The 23,610-nt window shown below is 42.4% G+C and overlaps 1 protein-coding gene across 1 annotated transcript in view; it reads left to right on the forward strand.

Annotated features, from left to right (window-relative positions):
- The first annotated feature begins 241 nt into the window (after positions 1 to 241).
- The window catches only part of CCDC80 (coiled-coil domain containing 80), a 32,968-nt gene continuing 9,599 nt past the window's right edge, over positions 242 to 23,610 (forward strand). Inside the window, exons 1-5 of the mRNA XM_007104000.4 lie at positions 242 to 507; positions 916 to 2,813; positions 10,415 to 10,571; positions 20,828 to 20,964; positions 22,551 to 22,699. Of these exons, the coding sequence (XP_007104062.1) occupies positions 927 to 2,813; positions 10,415 to 10,571; positions 20,828 to 20,964; positions 22,551 to 22,699 (2,330 nt within the window). The 5' untranslated portion in view covers positions 242 to 507; positions 916 to 926. The remainder of the gene's footprint in view (positions 508 to 915; positions 2,814 to 10,414; positions 10,572 to 20,827; positions 20,965 to 22,550; positions 22,700 to 23,610) is intronic.

The raw sequence follows: 23,610 nt of genomic DNA on the forward strand, positions 1-23,610 counted from the left end.
AACTATATTAACCCCAGCGCTTTTACGCTCGGAAACAAAGGGACTAAGCCAGACTGTGGGGGAAAGGGTGATAAGAAGGATCCTGGAACTCGAAAAAGAGAAAGAGCGAGATTCAGAAATAGCTGGGGCTCCACTTTAAGGGGCGTCCAGTACTGTCGGCCGGGGGCATTGGCACACACAGACACACAAGCCTGAGCAGAAAGAAGCTGCAGACAAATGGAGATGCAAAGACTTAAAAGGACAGCTCCTTTCACCTCATTCTACTTGTCAAGAAGGTAAAAAGGCACAGCCAGAAAGAAAAGAAGAAAGCTCAGCCCTCAGGTCCAGACAGGCGGTGGTCTGCGTGTGGCTTTGGGAGCTGGAGCTGCAGTACACCCCTTTGTATCGGACAGCCTCGCAAAGGAGAAAGAGAGTTGGGAGGAAAAGTATTTCATCTAGGAACTGTCCTGGGAGCACACTTCAGATTGCTTTTTAAAGCCTCTGCATTCCATCTCCATGAGCCACCATGTAAGTGTGTAATTTTGCCTGTCTTTGCTGTGTTTGTTTGTTTCTTTGCCGCTTATTTGAAGAAATGAAATGGGAATGTTGTCATAATTAATATGCTCAGTGTGCATTTTCTCTGGAGCATCAGACAGTCAGTTGAAACAGTGCAAGCATGTTGAATGGGTTTCCTGCTTAATATAACTGTCTCTGCTAAGTACTGACAAATTACAGGGACTTAAATGCAACAGGATCTCATCGGACTTTCCATTCCCTTACCTCCCTCCTTCTTCTCTAACGCCCCCTTCCCCTCCCCTTGGCCAAGACAGAGAAAGAGATAATGCCCAGCTCTGTTTGCAATTAAATGATTTTCTTTCTTTCTTTTTTTACTCTGCCCTCCCCTTTCTGTCTTTTGACCCTGCTGCCTCCCCACAGTGGATTGCACAATGACATGGAGAATGGGACCCAGTTTTACCATGCTACTGGCATTGTGGCTGGTGTGCGGATCAGAACCCCACGCGCATGCCATGAATAGAGGGAGCCGCGGAGGGCAGAAAGCGCCTCCGGTTTCCCCCGTCAACAGAAGGCCAGCTCGGTTACTGAGGCACACGGGGAGGTCTCAGGGAATTGAGAGAACCACTCCGGAAGAACCAAACCTCCAGCCTCTCCAAAGAAGGAGGAGCATACCGGTGTTGAGAGTGGCTCATGCCACGGCACCGTCAGCCTCCCTGGGTATCCACGGGGCCCCAGTGAGAACTGAGCGGAGACCAGCAGCCCGGAGCGCTCCCCGTGAGATGGTCCGAGATGAGGGGTCTTCAGCTCGGTCAAGAATGTTGCGCTTCCCGTCTGGCTCCAGCTCTCCCAACATCCTTGCCAGCTTTGCAGGGAAGAATAGGGTGTGGGTCATCTCGGCCCCCCACGCCTCGGAAGGCTACTACCGGCTCATGATGAGCCTGCTGAAGGACGACGTGTATTGTGAGCTCGCGGAAAGGCACATCCAGCAGATCGTGCTTTTCCACCAGGCAGGCGAGGAAGGAGGCAAGGTGCGGAGGATCACCACTGAGGGCCGGGTCCTGGAGCAGCCCCTGGACCCCAGCCTCATCCCAAAGCTGATGAGCTTCTTGAAGCTGGAGAAGGGCAAGTTTGGCATGGTGCTGTTGAAGAAGACGCTGCAGGTAGAGGAGCGCTACCCTTATCCGGTCAGGCTGGAGGCCATGTATGAGATCATCGACCAGGGCCCCATCCGCAGGATAGAGAAGATCAGGCAGAAGGGTTTTGTGCAAAAATGTAAGGCCTCTGGGGTAGAGGGCCAGGTGGTGGAGGAGGGGAACGATGGTGGAGAGGCAGGAAGGCCAGGCCTGAGCAGAGAGAAGGGGAAAAAGGAGCAGAGGAGACCACAAGTGCTGCCAACCAGAGAGAGTCGGCTAAAGGTGATGAGAAAAGCGGCCACCGCTGCGGGGGCCCCTCCTCCACCGCCCACAACCCCACGGGCCACCACCCTGCCTCCTGCTGCAGCCACAGCAGTGCCTCGGGCCACCTATCGGCTGGTGACGGTAACTGCAAAACCTACAATCCCCATGGGCTTTCCGACCACCCAGAGGCCCTGGACGCCCCGGGTGCACCCTTCCTCGGAGCCTCACAGGGCCTCCGCAACAGCCGAGGTGGCCACTGCCAGGGGGCCCGTGGCCTCCAAGAACCTCTACCCTCCACCCAGGAAGGAGCAGCCCAGGGAGAGGCCGCAGACCGCCCGGAGGCCCAGCAAGGCCACCAGCTTCGAGCGCTTCACGGCTGCCCCTCCCACCACCGTCTCCGAGCCCAGCACCAGGGCTGGCGCCGGCCGTTTCCAGGACAACCGCACGGACAGGTGGGAGTACGGCTCCCGGGACCCAAATGTGGGGCCGGGTCCTCACAAGCCAGCGAAGGGGAAACCTCCCCCAAAGAAAGCCCGGGACAAAATCCTTAGCCATGTGTACGAGGGTAAGTATGGCGTCAGCCGGCCGACCGCCTCTCAGCTGGAGGAGGAGTTGCAGGTGGGGAATGTTGCCCCCAAAAAAGCGAAGGAGTCTAAACAGCACGAAAAGCTTGAGAAACCCGAGAAGGAGAAGAAAAAGAGGGTGAAGAGTGAGAAAGCAGACAAGTTACTCAAGAGTGAAAAGCAAGTGAAGAAGGACAGGGCTGAGAAAAAGAGCAGGCAGGAGAAGGAGAACAAGAAGAAAAAGGCGGGGAGAACGGAGCAGGACGGGCACCTGAAACCCACAAAACACTTCGCTCAGAGTCCCAGGAAGTCGGTGACCGATCTGCTGGGGCCCTTGGAAGGCAAACGAAGGCTCCTTGTAAGTAATCTTCTCCTTGGCATGGTTCTGTGGGCCGAGGCAGTGTTAGGGCTTGGTGTGTTATTTTTCTAAAATCATATTGTTGGATGGCAGCCTGTGGCTGAACGGGTGCTATGTCAGGAAGATCATGAGGTTTGTCAAGGAAAGCCAGCCAGGCCAGTGGTTCCTTTTGGTTAAGATATTCTATGAACCTCTATCCACACAGACCCACGGCCCTAAGTACAGAATCAATGACTGGGGGATCTTAGCCATGAGCCCAGGGAATAACCTGTACTCAGCTTCTTCCAAACCCATCAGGCCCATCCCCACTTTACTGCTCTCTTCCACAGGACAGTGGAAAGATACACAGGAGGATACCACTCCCTTTTGCCAAGTGCAAAGAATAAAAGAAGAATAAAAGAATACCTAAAGTGGAATGCACTGGCCATGGTCACAATTTAGGAAAAGCGTTTCTCTCTGCATGAGCTTAAAAACTAGAAGCATGTGTATGGGTAAATGGCAGGTGTCCTCCTTTCCCCCCTAGTTAGGTATATATCAGCAGTTGGAAGACTCAAAGGGGAAAGTAGGGCAGCCTGGGTGGGGAGTGGGTATGACAGGAGTGGGGAAGGGTCCTTGCTGGTCTGCCTCCAAGAATATACTTTTAAAACCAGCTGGCTAACATCTTCTCCCCTAAAGGCTCCCTCCCCAACTGCTTTGCCACCGTGCAAAGAATGATACCAGAACCTAGTCAGACACAAGAGGGCTTTGGACGGGAATAAGCACCATCTTAAACGTACAGGCAATTCTCATCAGTGTAGAGAAAGGCTCCTCTTCTCTCAATGTCTCCTTGCCCCTATTTTAGTGCCCTTCCAAGAAGAGCACTAAAAAGGGGCTAGGGGCCCTTTTTTTCCACTAGCTTCTTAATGTTACATTTTACTCCAGGCTGTCTAGGAGGAAAAGGGCATAATGCAGTTAATTCAGAGAAAAAGATCAGCAAGTTGATGTTGGGTAACCTGAGTCAGGAATAATTCTCTCAGCTAGCTGGGTGGAAGGGAGCTGTCCCATGCCATTGAGGACAGCATCTATCCTGCTGAAGACACAAGGTGACTCCATGCCCTGCATTCCTGCCACCGAAAGAGATGGCATCTCTTAGAGGGTCTTTTAGTTTTTCCAACTAAATTTGGATTAACGATCTGGGCAAAGTGACTCTGGTGTCCATGTATCTTTAGTGGTTTCACAAAGTTAAATGTGCATTTGAAATGCTATTCAGAGCAGAGTCCCTTGTGATGTTTATCATGGGTGGGGCATATCCCCAGATTCTCTTAGCTATTTCACCCATAGTGTGTGTATCAATGTTATTAGAACAAAGCCTAAGTTTTGGTTGATTCTACAAGTTCATGTGTGTGTGTGTGTGATGTGTGTGTCTTTTTACATATTTTTTGTATGTCATTACCTCGTTTTTCACCAGAGCCTTAAAGTAACTATATAAACTTAGGTTAGCAGAGGATGGGCTGACTGTTAGAGTAGTTTAACAGCTGCTTGGTTATTCCCAGAGTACACAGGTTTCCAGTCAGAACCAGAAGAATCACTGATTTCAGAGTAGAATTCTACCTAGTACAGAAACTCTGGGGGCAAAGTGCTCTCTTTGGGGTATGGGAAAGCATTAGTAGTGTGCTCTATTGCTCTCTTCCTGAGTACCTGGGACTTTGTCCAGCCTACTAAAGCATATCACCCAACCCTGGCCATTTGGCCAGCAGGGCAGACATAGTGTTCCTCATGGTCAGGTTTTAACCAGGGGGGAGATAATCATGGGTAAAATGTCAGGATTGTAATTGTGCACCCATCTGGCAAATACTTCCACCGCCCCTAGCTTGTCAGAAGAAAGGGGTTTTCATACTATATCCCTGATATTAGTCATGCCTTTCATTTCTCTCTCTTTCTCTCCACTCCCTTAGTCAGGGATTTGAAAGCCCAGCTGGGTCTTTTCTGCTTTTAACAGTATCCCTGATCATAAATTTCTAGCAAATGAAACTCAAACGACAGGTTCTGCTGATGTCATGTGAGGCAAAACAGAAACCAGCTGGGATTGCTCATGGCAGTGTTGCTCTTTGGGCTTGGACAGAGAACTGGGCTTGTTATTAGAAAGAAAATACCAACAGGAGGCATTTCAGTCTTGCATTTCAGTCCCGCGTGTGCTCAGCTGATGATCATATCGGAACTGTGTTCTCTGAAGAGTTAATGATGTCTAAAATAAGAATAGATTAGAAAAGACATGATAAAATAAACACAACATAAAGTCAAAAGATGGAGAGAAAAGTGTCTTTTTCACCAGACAGAGAGGAGACCAGTGTCTCTGGGTGAAAGATTTTGCTGGTGCCATTTATCTTTTTTCCATTCATTTTTCTTGTCAAGCATGGCTGATGTTATTCAGGAAGTTTCAGTGATTCAATTAATATTCATTAAGGCTCAGCAGCCTCCAAGCTGTTAAAGTACAGCTGACAACATAGCCCTCCAACTGGCCTCAACCTAACCCAGTGTGCTCAAACTGAAATGAGGTTTGCATTCCAAGAAATTGTGCTGGCCTTTTAGCTCACCTCTCCAGATTTTCAGTAACTTGGTGCCCAACTACAGTTAACCTACTGCTTTGCATTTATTTATATCATTCTTTAGATGTGAAAACATCACATAACTGCTACTTAACTACTTAGAGAAACACTGGCAGAGATGGTATAGGTTATGGTCAGGTGAACAGCATCCTAATGGTCTTCAAAAGGAGCTTCAGGTAGAGCCAGGGGTCCTATTCTTAGGCCAGAGGTCAAGCCTCCAAACCCTCTGCCTCTCAGCCTGTCAACAGAAAGGGGCACATCCTGCAAGGTGCTTTGCTGAGACTGTGGATTAATTTTCACAACAGTCCCATGAGGAAGGACTAATCAACTCCATTTACAGAGGAGGCAACAGAAGCTTAGACAAGTTGAGAAGTTTCCCAAGGTGTATAGCTAATAGGTGACAAAGCCAGAATTAGAACTGAGGTCTGTTTGATTTTTAAAACTGAGGGTCAAACAACTTCCCCGTTCTGCCTTCCCATGGGTGTGAGCTTATCATGGGCATATGCCATAAAGAGAAGGGGAAACTGAGAAATGAACCTGTTCGTTAGTAATACGGATGTTTTAAAATTCATTTTCAACCTTGAATTACTCATATGAAGGGTGAGGTACACCAACTGTCAACATTGTGTGTTGAGCACCAATGTAGAGTTTCTGTCTTTAATACCCAGCTAGTTCTTTGCACCTCAACTCACCGGCTTTCCACACAGTCAGTGGAGAACAGTAGATTGAATGCCAGTTAACCTAATCCCTCAGACTGGTTGGTGTTGGTTTGGGGATGACAACAGTGAGAATATAGATGAGCTGTTTATCACTAAAACACTGGACTCCGGAGTGTAGCTGAAAAGCCATCATGTTGTGCCCTGAGATCTACCTACTTGTCAATGAGCAAAGAGGGCTCATCACGCCAAAGTACGTAGATTCAAGTTCAAGTTTAAGCATTCTTTGGCGACCGAATCTCCCGTAATTCAAGTACGTTAATACTTTTAACCTTACCTCAGAAATTTGGATATTGGGACAACAATCTACTTATTTGGATTAATTTTAGAAAAGGATATAAAGCTCCGGTTTACTAAGGCAGACTACCAGCTGGGATGCTATTTCTCAGAATCCTGTCCTAGTATTTTGAGCTTAACACAGTATTTGGAATAAGTTGAGACTTAAAATATCTTCCCCCTGACATCTTCACATTCCTGTTTGTGCCCTTTCCTTATGCAACCTGGCTTCATTATACTCTGAAGCTGCTTGTGCCAGCACACCCGTTGGAACAGAAACATAAAAAAGAACAACACAGTTCTAAATTCACTTTACATGCCCTGACTTATCACCACCAAACTGGAAAGAGGCCAAGTGCTAGACAGTAATGTTTACTGAGAAGTTCTAGAATGCTCTTTTTAGGAAGCGGGGACTGGATACCATTTTAAACACTGTTTGATAGAAAATGAATGGGACGTAGATGTCAACACACAGGGAAAGAGTCGCTGAAATACGTTTAGATGATCAGCCTCTTTTACTTTCTGTGCTGCAAACTCGAGGAGCAGATTGAACATAAGGGAGAGTGTCTTTACCAACGGTTCATGGGCTGCATCTAGACTTTCATAACCAGGGAACCACTCCTCTGGCTGGAATGATCTGTGTAGCCTGAGGAACGTGGGCCAGAATTGTGCTTCTACTGTCTGCAGGGCAGCGGTGGGGCTGGAGCTTCAGTGCCTTGAAGAATGGATCCTCTGGTTGGGGAGATACGACATAAACATAAAACAAAGTGGTAAAAGGAAATACATAAATTTCAGGTGAGCCGTGCAGACAATAAGAACAGTAATTAAAAGGAGAAAGTGAGCATTGTGGGCTAGAAGACACTTTAAGGAGGATGCTGCATTTGTAGAATGACTCAGATTCTGATAAGGTGGAAGGGTGGGGAGGACTTTCTGGGTGAGAAGGGTGACATGGGTGAAGGCAGAGGAAGGAATGTGAGTGAATTATTCAGAGGCAACATACATCTATGATGCTCTGGTGCACGCAGCCTGTATATATATTATATGTAATATATATACTAATATATATGCTTGATTCTCACTACTTTATGAGCTCATAGGGAAGTTGTTCCATAGTAAAGATGAGAAAACTAAGGTTCAGAATGTTAAGTGGCCTTGTTGAGGTTTCAGAGTAGCCAGGGGTTGAACTAGGGCTAAAATGCAGGCCTTCCTATTTTGACTGCAATCACCCTTTCTCTGTGCCATTCCGTACAGATTCCTCTCATTTTACAATTTAGGCCGGTCTGGCTACAGGGTGAAGAGGTCACGTAAGGGAGGAAGAGGCCAGGTTGTGGAGGGCTGGAAGCTAGGAAATGAGTCATGCTAAATGAATGTCACCTCACGGTGGGTTAAGGCTTCCTTGGGCAAAGGGCCTGAGGTGGAAGTAAACATCAGAGCCCTTTATTTATTTAAGTACAGTTCCCACTGGGTATCCAAGGCCTAAGGCTACTGTATTCAGAGATACATGGGAGAAGCTGCCAGGCAGGGGAGAATGAGGTTCTATTTGATTACATATTCTCTGAAATTCTCAATTATGCACAAGGGGGAGAAAAAGACCAAAGGGGGCTTTGAGGACTCTTAAAATCCTGTCATATCATGGTCTGTCCATGTACTGTAAGGGTCCATGAAGGGAATGGAGTCTATGTATGGATTTGAAGTTACAGAGGCAGGTAATTATCAGTCATCTAGTGTATATTCTAAATGTGGGCCTATCCTTCTTTTAGAACAGGGAGTCCAGACTCATTACCAGTAACTCTTACCTTCGTTTTTTTACTCGTTTGTGTTCTCACTTAAACATTCCTTTTATTTATTTTAAAATAGCGTATCTGTGAACAAAAAAAAGCCAGAAAGAAAAACCTAAAACATACCAACTAAAAACAAAACTCCTGGATATGGGCTACCATGAAAACCTAAAGAATTATTTTCAAATGTCATGTAGCTAATTAAAAAACTAACAAACAAAGCGAAAATACCATCACTATATCTTTTTATAGCCACCTTAAATCTTTTTTAAGGCTAAGTATGAATCAATGAATAAATAAGGGGAAATTTTATTATTTTCCTCTTGGGAAATTATTTTTCGAAAACAAGCATTTCCTATTCACCCTGTCCATCTGCAGAGGTATATAAACACAAAATCAAAAATAGATGAAATCATGTCTATTTAAGATAAATAACAATCTCAGAAAAACGAAACAAAACAAAACTTCATTCCGGAAGAACGTTGTTAATGTTCCACTCAAAAGCTATTGAACTCATTTTGATTTCCACGAGGGATAGTATCTTCTCAAGCACAGAGAATTCTTAGAAGGGAAAGCCTGCAGGCAGCAATAAACACATCTCTGACAGAGCAAAATAAACAGCAGGATGAGCTGGGACCAGATTTATTACCATTTTGATAAAGTATTCGATAAAGAGGTTAACAACATGGTGACTTTCCCTCTGCAAAATGCCAAGCTAATAGCCACAAACTTCAGAAATATTTTATAAGGTTGGTTAGATGGGTAAGTAGAAAAGTGGTTGACAAATTTGAATTGGTCAAATGAAAGAAACCGTATAGATGGTGGTCCAGTGGTTAGGACTCCATGCTTTCACTGCCAGTTCAATCCTGGCCTCTGAGCTAATGATGAGCCTGCAAAGGGTGAGTAGACAGTGTTTACTGCAGACATCAGCCTAGTGAGCTAATGGGGTTAGTAGAGAGGTCAACAAAGACCTGTTCATCATCAGCATAAAACTTCACGTCCTTCCACTTCCAGGGTGAACAGCACATGCCCACACACTCATGGATTGTGGTACACAGTTCTGGTTTCTGCTCAGAAAGAACCTGGTAAAATTGGAGAAAGCTCAGGAAAAGGCAGCAAAAATAATCACCAGAGTCAAAAGGCTTTTATTTCGGGTTCAATTAAAACACTGAGGCATTCTTAGGGAGAGGGTTCAAGAGGAGCCCTAAAAAATAAGAGTATCCTCATTTTATCCAAAATAATGAAATATGTTTTCCCAGATAGCTGGTGACTAAAGCATCTCTTTCTATTGCTCTATCTTCTCTTTCCCCAGAAAAAGTCAGAGGTTCAAAGTGAGTGTGAGAGACACAGGGGCTAGGTGAAAAATACCAGTTCTGAATTGGAGAGAAGGCTGAACTGAAAGAGTAAAACCCATCCTGTTCGAGGACTCCAACATCAGACATCCACCATGAGCTCTATGCAGGCCCAGTGTGACAATGACTATATTCTGTGACAATACTGGGCCAAAAGGCTGTCCTAAAAATTATCTGCAAGGTTGCCTGATAAAAATTCTAAGCCGTTGAATGTTCCATAGTGCCCAAGGCCTGTCTATGAAACTCAACCCCGTGAGACATGAAATAATAGTGGTAACCATTGAATTCATGAATGTCTGAGCAGCCAATTAAGATAATGAAGATCAAAGTAGAGGAAGAAATGGGAATTCCCTGGTGGTCCAGGGGTTAGGACTCTGTGCTTCCACTGCAGGGGGCACGGGTTTAATCCCTGGTTGGCGAACTAAGATCCCGCATGCCGTGGGTGGTGCAGCAAAAAAAAAAAAAAAGAGAGAGAGAGAGAGAGAATACAGTCATTTAAAAAACAAATAAATAAAACATAAAACGAGAGATAGCATTTATTGAACAAATGTTGCATGCCAAGTATCATGTAATGCTTACATCAGCCTTGTGAAAGAAGCATTCCTGTGCAGAGTTCACAAATGAGAAAACCAAGACACATGGAGACCGGTAATGAAGGTAAACAATAGTGGAAATGAATAGAAAACTCTAAGCTGTCTGGAGTCATTAAAAAAAGCCCTTTCCAAATAGTCTCTTTTGGCCTTAATTATACTATCTATTCAACAAAACAATCAAGTTTCTTCGTTTAGGTGTCAGTCACTACCAACCCTCTATTCCAAATCATCCCTTTGGCTTTTGCCTCTGTGTGAAACTATCACCGTGAGTTAATATTTTCTCGCTTTCACCCTCCTCCAGCTGATCACCGCTCCCAAGGCTGAGAACAATATGTATGTGCAGCAGCGAGATGAGTATCTGGAAAGTTTCTGCAAGATGGCCACCAGGAAAGTCTCCGTGATCACCATCTTTGGCCCTGTCAACAACAGCACCATGAAAATCGACCACTTCCAGCTAGGTTCTCTGAAACACTTTATAATAATTATTGCTTTTCTCTCAGCTAAGTTGGGGCACACCTTATGGGAGAGGTCGGTGGGGAATCAAAAGGAAAATCCAGGTTTCAAGAGGGCTCTTTTCTTGTGGTAACAAAGGTCAGTCTGCCTAATTACTGATATGTAGCCATTCTGAATGGTTCTAGTTTAAGTTTTGGGCGCTTTAAAATGAAAAATATGAAAGCAGTCTGTGGTTTGAAAGTCAGTAAGATGGAGGAAAATGGGAGAAGTAATAATACAGTGTGTTGGGGGCAGCCAGAGAGGTATCCTGACACTTTCTTCTGGATCCTGAGTCTTCTTGCCTGTGAGCAGCACCATCTGATATTCCTGCAGCCTTTATGCTGCAGGCGACTCCCTCACAGATGGGGTTCCTGCAGACCCTTGGGGGTCCTTGACTCTGGCCAGGCTTGGGGGGAATGAGCCGGGGCTGAGAGAAGCTGTGAAGCTAAATGAAAAATCACTGGAAATACAGACTGAATGGCGCCCATGTCCTTTTGGAAAGCAAAGGGATTTGGCTGAATGTAGAGTTTTCACAATTTTTCATATTAATGATGCATGTGAGGCGTACAGCTCAGCGTTGGGCAGCTGAGGTCTAACTCACTGCGTTCTCATGGGAACATGGCAAGACTTACTGTGAGTAGTTATGCCTCATGATCAGAAGCCCCACCTCTAACCCACCCAGTTTCTTTTATAACCATTACATCTCTAGAGCTTTATTTTTTAAAAAGAAACGTTTTTTCTTACATGATTTCTCTACTTTTGTTTATTGTTGTTTCAACTATAATGAAAATCCTTCTTCTTGTACCATTTGTGTATCCTGCATATTTTTCATAAAACATATTTCATCTGAAAGCATATAAAACATATTTTTTCCATTAGTTAACTTTTGTTTTTCTGGCCGCACCGTGGCATGTGGGATCTTAGTTCCCTGACTGGGGATCGAACCCGCGCCCCCTGCAGTGGAAGTGCGGAGTCTTAACCACTGGACCACCAGGGAAGTCCCTCCATTAGTTAACATTTAACTTCATTACATGTAACATGTTACCTCACATATTTTTCTGTCATGTCATCTTGGTATCATTGAACACATATCAGTCATAATTATGTCACGATAATGTCAACTTGATTTTAATATAGTCTAGCTTTCTAAATCATATTTTTTATTGTGGTAAAAACACTCAGCATGGGATCTATCCTCTTAACTAATTTTTAAGTGCACAATACAGTATTGTTTAGTATAGGTACAGTGTTGGCCAGCAGGTCTCCCAAATTTATTTGGGTTTGAAATTTCAGTTATGCATTCTCTATTTTTATTAGCTCACTTTTCCCTGAGATAGTTCTAAAGGAAAATAAATAGCATCCTTTCCAATGTCCTCTCATAAATTATTGTGGATCAGCGATTGGTTTCTGGACATTTATCTCTGTGCTGTATGTATGTCTGGGAGGGAGAACAAAAAGAGAGAGAGAGAGAGAGAGAGAATGTGTCCTTACCAACAATAACAATAATCATACAAACAAAAGACACAAAAGAAGTTCTAGAGTTAAATAAAGAGGTTCAAATCCACAGTCACAATGTATTTGTTGTGTGACTTTGGGCAAGTTACTTCCTAAGTCTCAGCTTAGAACATAGTTATATACATTTCACAGATCATGGTGAGGATTTAATAGAAATTATATGTAATTACCTGTAACATAATAAGTACTACTATTGTGGTCATCACCACCATTTGATCTGGCAGGCATCTGGAGATCAATGAGCTGTCACAGGGACTAGAGCACATATAATTGAAAAATACTTGTAATTGCTTTCTGCTAATTACACAGGGTTGACAGGGAACCCTCACAACTGCTTCTCAGAGTCAGGCTGCATTACTACTCTTGGTGACAAAACTGAAGCCCAAGAGGGACCTCCCTAATGGTCCTGTGGCTAAGACTCCACGCTCTCAATGCAGGGGGCCCGGGTTCAATCCCTGGTCAGGGAACTAGATCTCGCATGCATGCTGCAACTAAAGATTCTGCATGCCGCAACTAATGCTCCCACATGCCGCAACAAAGATCCTGTGTGCCGCAACTAAGGCCCGGCACAGCCACAATAAATAAATAAATATTAAAAGAAAAAAATTTTTAAATGGTGTATTAAAAGAAAAAACAACTGAAGCCCAAGAGACTAATACTTCAAAGCCACATATTCTGTGGTTAACTGGGAGTCAACCATTGGCTTCCTGGATTTTCAAATAGTAGCATGAGCCAGTGAGCTTGGTTATAATCCAGATGTCTAGAGAGGAAGTAGGTATTCAATCCAGTACAGAAACATGCTGGCTGGTGATGAAAGCCTTCCTCCACCAGGTGTTCCCAGTGTCAGATATGTTATGTACCAACTCACACAAAGAATTATCACTCCTCATTTCAGAGAAGTTTGGAAAAATCATTATATCTTCCACCTCAACCTCTACACGGTCCTAACTCTTACAAGCATTTGGTGCTGCCTTGGCAAAATTTTAACATTAATCCTGCTGTCTTGTAGACATCTGGATTGAATATGAACTGTAGAGGACTGAGATTTTCTTTTCTGCCTTATTGGAAATCAGGTATTGTGATTTGGGTGTTTGCCACTTACTGAATGGCAGCTTGGACATGATTTGGGGGCCTTTTACTTTGTTCCTCATCTAATTCCTGGAAGGCCTTTCTCTCCTTGTGTCATGTCCCAGGTTACCCTTATGGGAAAGGCTGTAGTACTTTCAGCCAAGACTGGGAGTCAGCCATGGGAAAACAGGAGTTGGCATGTGCCATGGTCTCAGTGAACCAATCTTCAGCCTTGACCGATTTTCAGCTGGAAATCTATCAGATGGCCTTACTTTCCTCAAAATAAATCAAGCACTCTCTACTCTTCCAGTCTTTTACTGGTCCTTAAAAGCAGAGGCCCACATCCAACTACAGTGTGGGCTGTACTCATCAGCTGGCCTGTCTTGCTAAATGTATTTGAGTTATAGATGATGGACCTACAAACACCAGGAAATTTACTTTAAGGTTTCAGTCATTATTCATTCTTAAGCAAATTCCAATGCAGAATAAGCCCATCTGGTTTTGCCAGCCCAGAGTATATTATACGTGAGGGTTTAGAATGACCTAACACAAAAAGAAAATAAAAATTAAAAAAAAAAAACCCAAACCAAAAGACGAAAAATAGAATGACCTAACACATAAAGGTATTCTTAATTGTTAGAGATATTTAAAGTATCAATCAAAGATAGGAATATTGGTGTCTATGTTAAGAGAATGAATTATAGACGAAGTTTGTCAGGTGGGAAGGAGTTCCTAGCTAAAGGCATTTTATTGCAGAATGAAAAGAGAAGTGGGAGGAAAGCACAGCAGGCATGTATATATATATATATTTATGTGCTTAGCAAAATGTAGAGATGAAAAATATTTTGACAATGGTATTGATCACCAAATTTTAAGAGTTAGAACACAGGACATTTTTATGGGCAAAGGCAGTTTTTTGATAGTTTCTTTTGAAAGAAGAAAAAAAGGGAGGTGGAATAGTTGATGGAAGTTTAATGTGGCAACAAGGAGAGACAGTGTTGATTCCTTATTCATGTGAGTAGAGAATTCCTAGGTGAATCTCTAACACAACTTTCCTAAGTGAGAATAGAATACATTTCAGCCTAAAATACTCTACCTTCGATCCTGTTGAAGAGAATTGTTCTTTATGGACAGCCTCACAACCATCAGGATCCATAACAATGCAGAAATGCTGCTTTCCCACAGGAGCACCTGAAAAATTGACCCTTTGCCCCAATTCCTCCTTTCTTCAGTGGTGACTATGCCCGGCAGCTGCCTTCTCTAGACCCTGCCACTCTGTGCCAGGAGACAAGGCTGGGTGAGTGATCAGATTTCCAGACACTGCCTGTGGTCTCCCTCTCTGTTTGTTCAGTCTTTGATTATCAATCACTCCGTGCCCTAGAGGCTGGAGAGGCTGCCCCCTAACTTGTCCAGTCATCCCATTCAACATCAAGTGTATCAGTGTCAAGATTAACCCCTGCAAGCAAGGGGTGAAAAACACCTGATAAGTCAAGTGTATAAAACAAGTGCTTGAAGAATGTGGCAGAGGAATAAGCTCTTCCAATTGCAGTCATCACAGTACTGTATGTATCACAGAATTTTGAAAAGGGGGTGGATTTAAAGGAGGGGCCTTGAAACTGAGTAGATTTTTTTGATAGATGGTGACTCTATCATAGGTACTTTTTGTTTTTATTCTTTTTTTTTAAACAAATGATACATTTTTTGGATTCCAAAGTCAAAGCTACATAAAAAGGCATACACAGACAAGTCTTACACCCATTCCTGACCCTTTACCTTATTACTCTCTGCCCGCATAGGAATATTTATGATTCCTTGTTTATCCATTTAATGCTTGTTTGTGCAAACACAAATAAATATAAATACCTATATTCCTTTTCTCTCTCTCTCTCTTTTTTTTTTTAAACAGGAAACTGTTTTATTACCTTGGCTAGGAAAGACCTTTTTTTTTTTAAATTGAAGTATAGTTGATTTACAAAGTTGTGTTAGTTCCAGGTATACAACAAAGTGAATATATATATATATATATATATATATATATATATTCTTTTTCAGATTCTTTTCCATTATAGGTTATTACAAGATATTGAATATAGTTCCCTGTGCTACAAAGTAGTTTCTTTTTGTTTTCCCCTTCTTTTTTATACAAACCATAGTATACTATATGGACTACTTTGCGTTTTGCTTCTTTCATTTAAATATATTTCCTGGAGATCTTTTCTTATGAGTACATAGAGACCTTCCTCATTCTTCATTAAGCCATTGTGAGATTCTACCACAGTTTCTTTAACCATTACCCTTGATGGACATTTGGATTGCTTTCAGTATATTGTTTTTATAAACAATTTCAGAATTAACCTGTACACAAGTCACTCCATGTACGTGGGTATATCTTTACAATAGATTCTGAGAAGTAAGATTGTTGGGCCAAACAGAAAGTGTATCTAGTTTTGGTAGATATCACCAAATTTCTCTCCATACAAGTTGTATCATATTGCAGTCCCACCAGAAATGTGTAAGAACGTCTATCTCCCCAAACCTCTTCAATAGACTGTGCGATCAAACTTGTGAATGTTTTTAGGGAATGCAGTGTGTGAAAAATGGTATCTTAGTGTGATATAGTGTTAGGTTGCATTTCTCTTTTTATGAGCATGATCGAAGATATTTTCATATGTTTCAGGAACATTTATGCTTTGTTTTTAGTGTCCTTTGCTTATTTTTCTATTGTGTTGTTGGTCTTTTTAATCTCAGTTTATATGCATTCTTTATAAAACAGAAGGAAAATTCAGACTCCCTGGTCCTCTCCCCACTCCAAGATGCTGACCCAGTTTGGGGATGGGGTCCAGAAATCTGTTTTTAAAATGTTGCTCAAGTGATTCTGATTTGCAGCTAAGTTTGGTCTAGAGCAGAAGGTTGGGTGTAGGATAGAAGGGAAGAGAGGGCTGGAAATATAGATTGGCACCCGATTTTAGAGGATTTCAAATACCAGGACAAAGAATTCAAACTTTATTTGGTAAACCATGTGAAGTCACTAAACATTTCTAAATATATTTTTCAAATAAATTTTAAATAACTTTTAAGGTTTAGTAGTCAGTCTGTAGGATAGAAAAGCACCTGGCAGAACACATTCCTCATAGACAAGACAAATCGGCAAATTGGTCTTTCTAGACAGTTGAGACAATTGATTAAGGCAGAGGAATAGTGCCCCCCGGGGAGCATGAACCAGATAGATCTGGATTCAAGGATTGTAATTTTAACATGCACTCCAGGTTCATGATGAAGGTAGACAGTGACTCATACTTTGAAAAACTGCAAGAGGAAATTGGGAACTTCTGAAGCAATGGGAGAGCTGAAGTGGTCCCAGGACATTGGAGGAATGGCCTGAACTTAGGGATGAGAAGAAGGAAGAGGAGAAACCATAGATGTCACAGAGATGCAGCAGTCACAGAGGGAGGCTTCAGATACAATGCCTGGCACACAGTTGGTGTTTAATAAGTTGTAATTGGAGCTGAATTTTTCTGCAGTGTCATTGCTGTCTATAGTCAGACATGGAAGAACAAATACATGAAGAAACTTAATACTACCTGAAGACCACTGACTTTTGGAGTTGGAGTTCTTAAAGGGTGGGAAACTAGGCAGGTGTTTCTCTTCTAGGGCCAGTCCTCGAAGAACAAATACATGAAGAAACTTACTACTACCTGAAGACCACTGACTTTTGGAGTTGGAGTTCTTAAAGGGTGGGAAACTAGGCAGGTGTTTCTCTTCTAGGGCCAGTCCTCATCAGCACACAGCAGAGTTCATCCTCCCTTCTGTCCCTCCTCAAAAATCTTAGGTCCAGGGGCAGGTTGTGTGGAATGACCAAATCCTACCAAATGGGCTTGGATCTGTGAATCATTTTAGGTGGATCAGGACCATACGGACAATTTATAGGATGTGTTCTAAAGAATGTTTGCTTTAAGCCCTGCCACCCTTGAGGAGGACTAGAGATCTTTGGCAGAACTTGGATAAATTTAATAAGAAGCTGCCAAATTTATGTTGCTTTTCCAGACTGAAGAGAACCTCTTGTTTACCCAGCCCTGATTTAGACAGAATGCAGAGCGTAACAGAGACCTGTGTCAGGAGTAGGCAGCTGGAGACGGGAACTGGCCTCACGCTTACCCTCCTCAGAATTCAGCCAGAGGTAGACTCTGTCTTGCTCTAGAGTTGTCCCCATCCCAGTTGGATCCAGTGTTCATCAGGCCTTTCATTGTTTTTCTTTGGCAGATTCTCTCAGCACAAACATTGCTTAGGGATGTAGATCTTTCTGTAGGCTGGGAGTGCAAAATGTTTTATCATGTTTAGTTTGATCAAATCATTTCACAAAATATTCTAGTTGAAGGGAGAATCCAGACCATAAAGTTGGTTTTTTTTTTTTCCCTCCATATCTTAGTAAAATAAAATTTGGTTTACATCTTGGTCTTGGGTCATCTCTATCCTTGAGTGTGATGCATTTTGTGAAAGTAGAGAGAGGACTGGATGGGAGTGAGGTCATGTTACCTGAGTCCTAACTTGCAGTCTGTTATTAACTAGCAATGTGAACTTAAGCAGATTGCTCCCTTCATGGTGTCTGTGATAGATTGGTTCTCTGGGAAACAGACTCTGAGATTTGCATGCAAGAGGTTAATGGGGAGTATTCTCAGGAATAATACCTATGACGGGTGAGGGATACAAAGTGACAGAGAGAGAATTTGAATGCAATTGGCCCTTCAGCGTTGTTCACTTTGAGGCAAGGGGGCAGCTGTTATATCTACTCCCTCCCGCCCCCTGCAGCAACCACTGAATGTGGGCTGTCTCTTTGTAAGGGTGTGATTTGAGGAAAGGCAGCACTTTTTTAAGGAGAGCAGTTTTCAGAGAGGGATTCAGCTGCTAACATTCACAGCAGCTTTAGTCCTGAAGGTAGGATCTGGCCAGCACTGCAGTTTCCACTGCAGTCCTTGGTTTCATCTTCAGTAATGTGACTGGGTTGGGCCAGATAATGTCTGTAGCAGTTATCTATTGCCACAATAAGGCTATGTAATAAAGACCCACACACCTCGGTGGCATACGACATTAAACATTCATTGAGTCACAAGCCTGAAAGGTTCAGCTGATTTAGGCTTGGCTTGGCTAGGCTTGCCCATGTGTTTGCAGTCAGCTGCCTATTGGTTAGGTGGTTCTGCTGATCTTGGCTGGGCTTGCACACATGTTAGGGGTCAACTGGCTGTCAGTTGATCTGGGATAGCCCTGGCTGGGGTGAGACGAGAGTAACTTGGCTTGACTTATCCTCTACAAGGCTAGTATGGACGTAGTCTCATGGAAATGGCAGAAGCAGCAGGAATCCCAAATGTGCAGGCCCATTTCTAGCCTCCATTTGTGTCACTTATGTGAACACTGGCTAACCCTGACCGAAGCAAGTTATATAGATGAGCTCAGAATCAAGAGGTAGGACAGTTCAACCCATCCACCATAACAGGGAGCTACAGCTACTGGGCAAAGTGTAAGTATAGGGAAGGGTGGAGAATTGGGACCATTTCTGAAATCCACTACAGTCTCCAATTTCCTTTCTTCTCAGCCATTCAGTGGTTTTTGTGACTATCTGTTAGGTAGATATAAATGTTCTTATTCTGATTCTACTTAGGAACTTGAACTCTGTCCAAGTTACTTATCTCTGAATTCAGCACCCAGCACAGAATCAGCTTAGGACACTGGCAGCAAATATTTTGTTCAATGAACAAAAGCAAAAATGAATGTATGTTATGGATTAAAAATAGCAATTCCTAGGTTCAAAATAAAATCTGGTTTGTAAAGTCTTAGAATCAGAACATTAGTTGTTGAGGACATTTACAAATCAGTTTTTTAATGATTTCCTTCATTATTATTATTATTGTTGTTATTAATCACAAAGTAAAATATGCTCCTTGTTAAAATTTAAATAATATAGACTTACATGGAGTAAACAGTGAAAATTTCTACCTCACCTCCTCCCACTCCCCAGAGGCAACCATTTTTATCAGCTGTATGTCCTTCTGGACTTTTTCCTATGCATATTCCCATACGGATGTATTATGTTTTCTTTTGCTTTATTTCCTTTTAAGAATAACATCATACTATGCATTTTATTCTGCAAGTTGCTGTTTTTATTCAATGAGCTATACTAAACAAAAACCAACACCATGAACCTAACAATTCTTTTACTCTTCTTTTTTTTTTTTTTTTTTTTTTTTGCGGTACGCGGGCCTCTCACTGCTGTGGCCTCTCCCATTGTGGAGCACAGGCTCCGGACGCGCAGGCTCAGCGGCCATGGCTCACGGGCCCAGCCGCTCCGCGGCATGTGGGATCTTCCCGGACAGGGGCACGAACCCGCATCCCCTGCATCGGCAGGCGGACTCTCAACCACTGTGCCACCAGGGAAGCCCCCTAACAATTCTTTTAAATTAATTTATATTTTATTAATGATAGCATTCTCTCCCCTCTCATTATGATCTGCTTGGGAGAATGAAGCTTTTTGTTTATATACGTTCAACAATCCTAATCAAATAAACCAAAGTAATACTTAAATTGTAATTGTCCCCTTTATATCAATAAAAGAGTAATAGTCTGTGGTACTCAGCTGTATAACCTCTGTATCTGGAAAATTGTGTTTTTTTCTACTGTAGTACTATTCATTGGGTAGCAGTATTGATAATAACTGATAGATTCCCTTCTGTAATAGATCTGTTATCACATATTTTCTAACTTTAACTTTTGCACATTTTTTCAAAATACAGGGGATTATTTTGCAGATAAAAATTTTAATAGGGTTGAGGGAAACACTGTGACCTGTATGGGAGACAAGAAGTAAATAAAGCTGTCCTATCCTTTCCAAAATGCTTTCCAGACATAGTAATTTGCCATGTTCATACTTCCCATTAACCCAGTAGCACCTTTAGGAACCATTCTGAATTATAATAATTCGTTTTCAGGGCTTGATATTTGAAAAAATACCTCACACTAAAAACTTCCATAAATTCAGTAACATTTTACTTAAAATTGTATTCACTTACAAAATTTATATTATGAATAGCTTGACTTTTTTTTGGAGCCAAATGACCAGATTTGAACATAGGCTTTTTATTTTTCTCTATTGCAATGACATAGTTCACTGAGTCCCAAAGTGATTCTCTAAGTGGGAGGAACAGACACTGATTTTAGACTTAAACAAATAACTAAAACTAAAATAAAATTTAAAATGAAATAAAACTTAACCAAAGAATCTGGGTCTGGTTCCCTGGTGAGTTAGGGTGATGACTCATCCCCAGAATGAGTTGGCAGTCTTCTTCCAGGGATGACTCAGCAGCTTCACTCTCACGTTGCTCCTTCTGATTCACTATGACCAGGGTGGGCAGAGATGGCGGTTTGATCATCTTTGGAAGAGTGATTTTCAAAATGAGTTTATTCACTTGTTTCTGTATTTATTTGTTCACTTTGGAAACGCTTGTTCAAACAAAATGTTAGTCAAATGTGTGCAACTAACGAAAACTCTTCTAATTAACTTGGGATGAAGGCTCAGGGCCTCTACCCTTTGGTTTCCCACTGATTTCTGTTTTGTCACATCCATATTTATTCACATTTCATTTGCCTTAAGATAATGAGAAACCTATGCGTGTTGTGGATGATGAGGACTTGGTAGACCAGCCTCTTATCAGCGAGCTAAGGAAGGAGTATGGAATGACCTACAATGACTTCTTCATGGTGCTCACCGATGTGGACCTGAGAGTCAAGGTATGGGTTCCTGTTTTGGATGATGCAGTGACATTCCTTAAGATAGCAACTCAATTTTTTGTCAATGAGTCTATTAGACATATGACTAAGCACAAGTTATTTCATAAATCAGAAGGTTTTGAAATGGTCCAAATAGTTCCCATTGTCCTGTAGAATTTGTGTCTAGAAATGTGGTCTATGGAAAATATTGGATTGGATGACCACCTATGGCCCAGCTACTTGACCCAGACTAAATTCTTCTGTAACATCAAAGTCATGCATTCACCAGACAATTGTTCAATAGCTATGATGTTTATCACCAGCCAGGCCCTGGTGATAAAAAGTAAAGAGTATTTAGCTTCTGTTTTCAGAAAACCCAGATTTAACATAGGCCTACTTTGAAAGGGCCTGGAAGTTTACCTCCTGATCCAACATGGGCAAGACAGTAGGGTTTTACACCTACTTTCTTCCTATGATAAGGACAGAGATTCTGAACCCTGAAACACTGTGCCATGTAGTCATAATAATATTAACAATAATAACTAACTTTATTGAGTGCTTTCATTATGTCAAGCACTCACCTCAGATGTTTACAATCCTTGTCTCAAACCTCTAAGATAAATAGCAAGTATTATCATTGTTTCACAGAGGACAAATAGAGACCCAGAGTAGTTAAGTAACTTGCCCAAGTTCACCCAGTTAGTGTTGGACTTCATACCCACGCAGGTTGACTCCAGAGCCCATGCTTACATGAAAATCCTTTTAAAAAAAAGCTGTCTGGGCTATTAGAATAGCTGATTCAACCTGCAGTATTTTTCTGGATCTGGAGAGAGATCCCTTCAATAATTCATTCCACATTTGTGTTGTGCCACCTCTAATGTGAGAGGTTGGACTAGATGATCCCCAAGGTCTCGGCCAGCTTTCACATTCCATGATTTACTAAATTCCCATTGAGGGCACTTATGCTGATCAGCCAGCCCTCAAATCCACCTCAGGTTGCTGTTCTAAGTCCAGACAGCTTTGATGCAGGAAACTGAATTTCATTATCCCCAAAAAAGTTAGATCCAGCTTTTTTTCTGAGAATACATAAGCAAACATGACCTAATTTTAAGTAATGCTTGCTCAATAAAATAGTCTCTGGGAATCACAAAGAGTTTATGTAGATTTCTGATGACCACAGAGCAGGCCTCCTTCTGGTGGAAAATTACCCTTATTGCTCAGGTCAGATACTCTAACATGTTATTCCATTTGTTTTCTTGTGTTTAGTACAGTGTTTCTGACCTACTCTCCAGTTGTATAGTGAAGAGGAACCAGCTTAGTCCCAGAGGTAGTGAGCCTAGAATATGTGTGGTGAGGAAGGCATGGACCCTTCCCAGTAAAAACAGTGAAGTTAAGACCTTCATGGAAGGTAAAGGCTTTTGTTTCGTGGATTCAAAACCTCAAAAAATCAGCAGAGGTACTACTGCAGGAGAGAATTTATAAATCAAAGAGCCCTCCAGGCTCTGATTTCCCCGGAGCCACCCTGAATTCTCTCAAGCTCTCTATCCTCTGGACATAGGGAAGAAACACCTTTATACATTATATACTTTTTATTTTTCCTTCAATAGCAATATTATGAGGTGCCTATAGCAATGAAGTCTGTGTTCGATGTGATTGATACCTTCCAGTCCCGAATCAAAGACATGGAAAAGCAGAAGAAGGAGGGCATTGTTTGCAAGGAAGACAAGAAGCAGTCACTGGAGAGCTTCCTATCCAGGTACATCACCTTTGGAGACCCCGAAGAGGCAGACGGGAGAGTGTTCTGAGTGAGCTAATGAAAACCCCAGAGAAACACAGAGCAGACATGTGTGTGCAGAGTGACCTTCCCTGTGAGACGTCTGTCCTCTTCACGGCACTCTAGCCACCAAGCTTAGTCTTGTCCTTTTGGAAGTTGCTCTGGTTGCAGGGCTGGCTGGGGTCAGCTCCAAGCTTGAGTGTTAATTTGGTGGCTTTGGATAGGTCTTTTCTTTTTTTTCTGCCTTTTTTTTTTTTTTGGCACAGATACAGAATTCTGAACTTCTGTGAGGGTTAGTTTATTCAGTCAGTCAATTTGGAGGGCTTTGTATACTGTACTTTTATTTTACATATTTATTGGGCCCTTTCTAGTTCCAAACAGGATTTGGAACACTGCTTGATTTTCTGCTTCCTTCCAACTCTGCAGAGAACAAAAGCTCCACTAAGACCTCAAAAGGAGAAATCCTCTTGACCCAGCTCCCTGATTCCTTGGGGAGTATGGTTTATTGACAACCATTATAGGGAAACTCTAGTACATACACAAAAAAGAGTATAAAAAAAAAATCACTCTACTTTTTCCCTTCTCCATCCCTTCCCTCATGTTGGATGAAAATTCTACAAATCCTTGGGACCTTAAGAGGTGCAAGGATGCAGAAATTTCACCTAAGCATCAAGAATTCTGTGATTAGGAAATGGATAATCTGAATTCCTCTAGATTCAGGAAGCTTGGGTCTTTTAAGGGATAACAACATGATGTGTAAAGAGCATAGGACTAGCCATTCATCCAAATTTTCAGTTTACAATTTTCTAGGTATGTTGCCGCTATGCTTCCAATTAACCCTATCTTAAAAATCTCTCACCCATGAGAATAACGACAGCAAGTAGCCCTACTTC

This window comes from Physeter macrocephalus, chromosome 1, assembly GCF_002837175.3.
Source record: "Physeter macrocephalus isolate SW-GA chromosome 1, ASM283717v5, whole genome shotgun sequence".
Taxonomy (NCBI): domain Eukaryota; kingdom Metazoa; phylum Chordata; class Mammalia; order Artiodactyla; family Physeteridae; genus Physeter; species Physeter macrocephalus.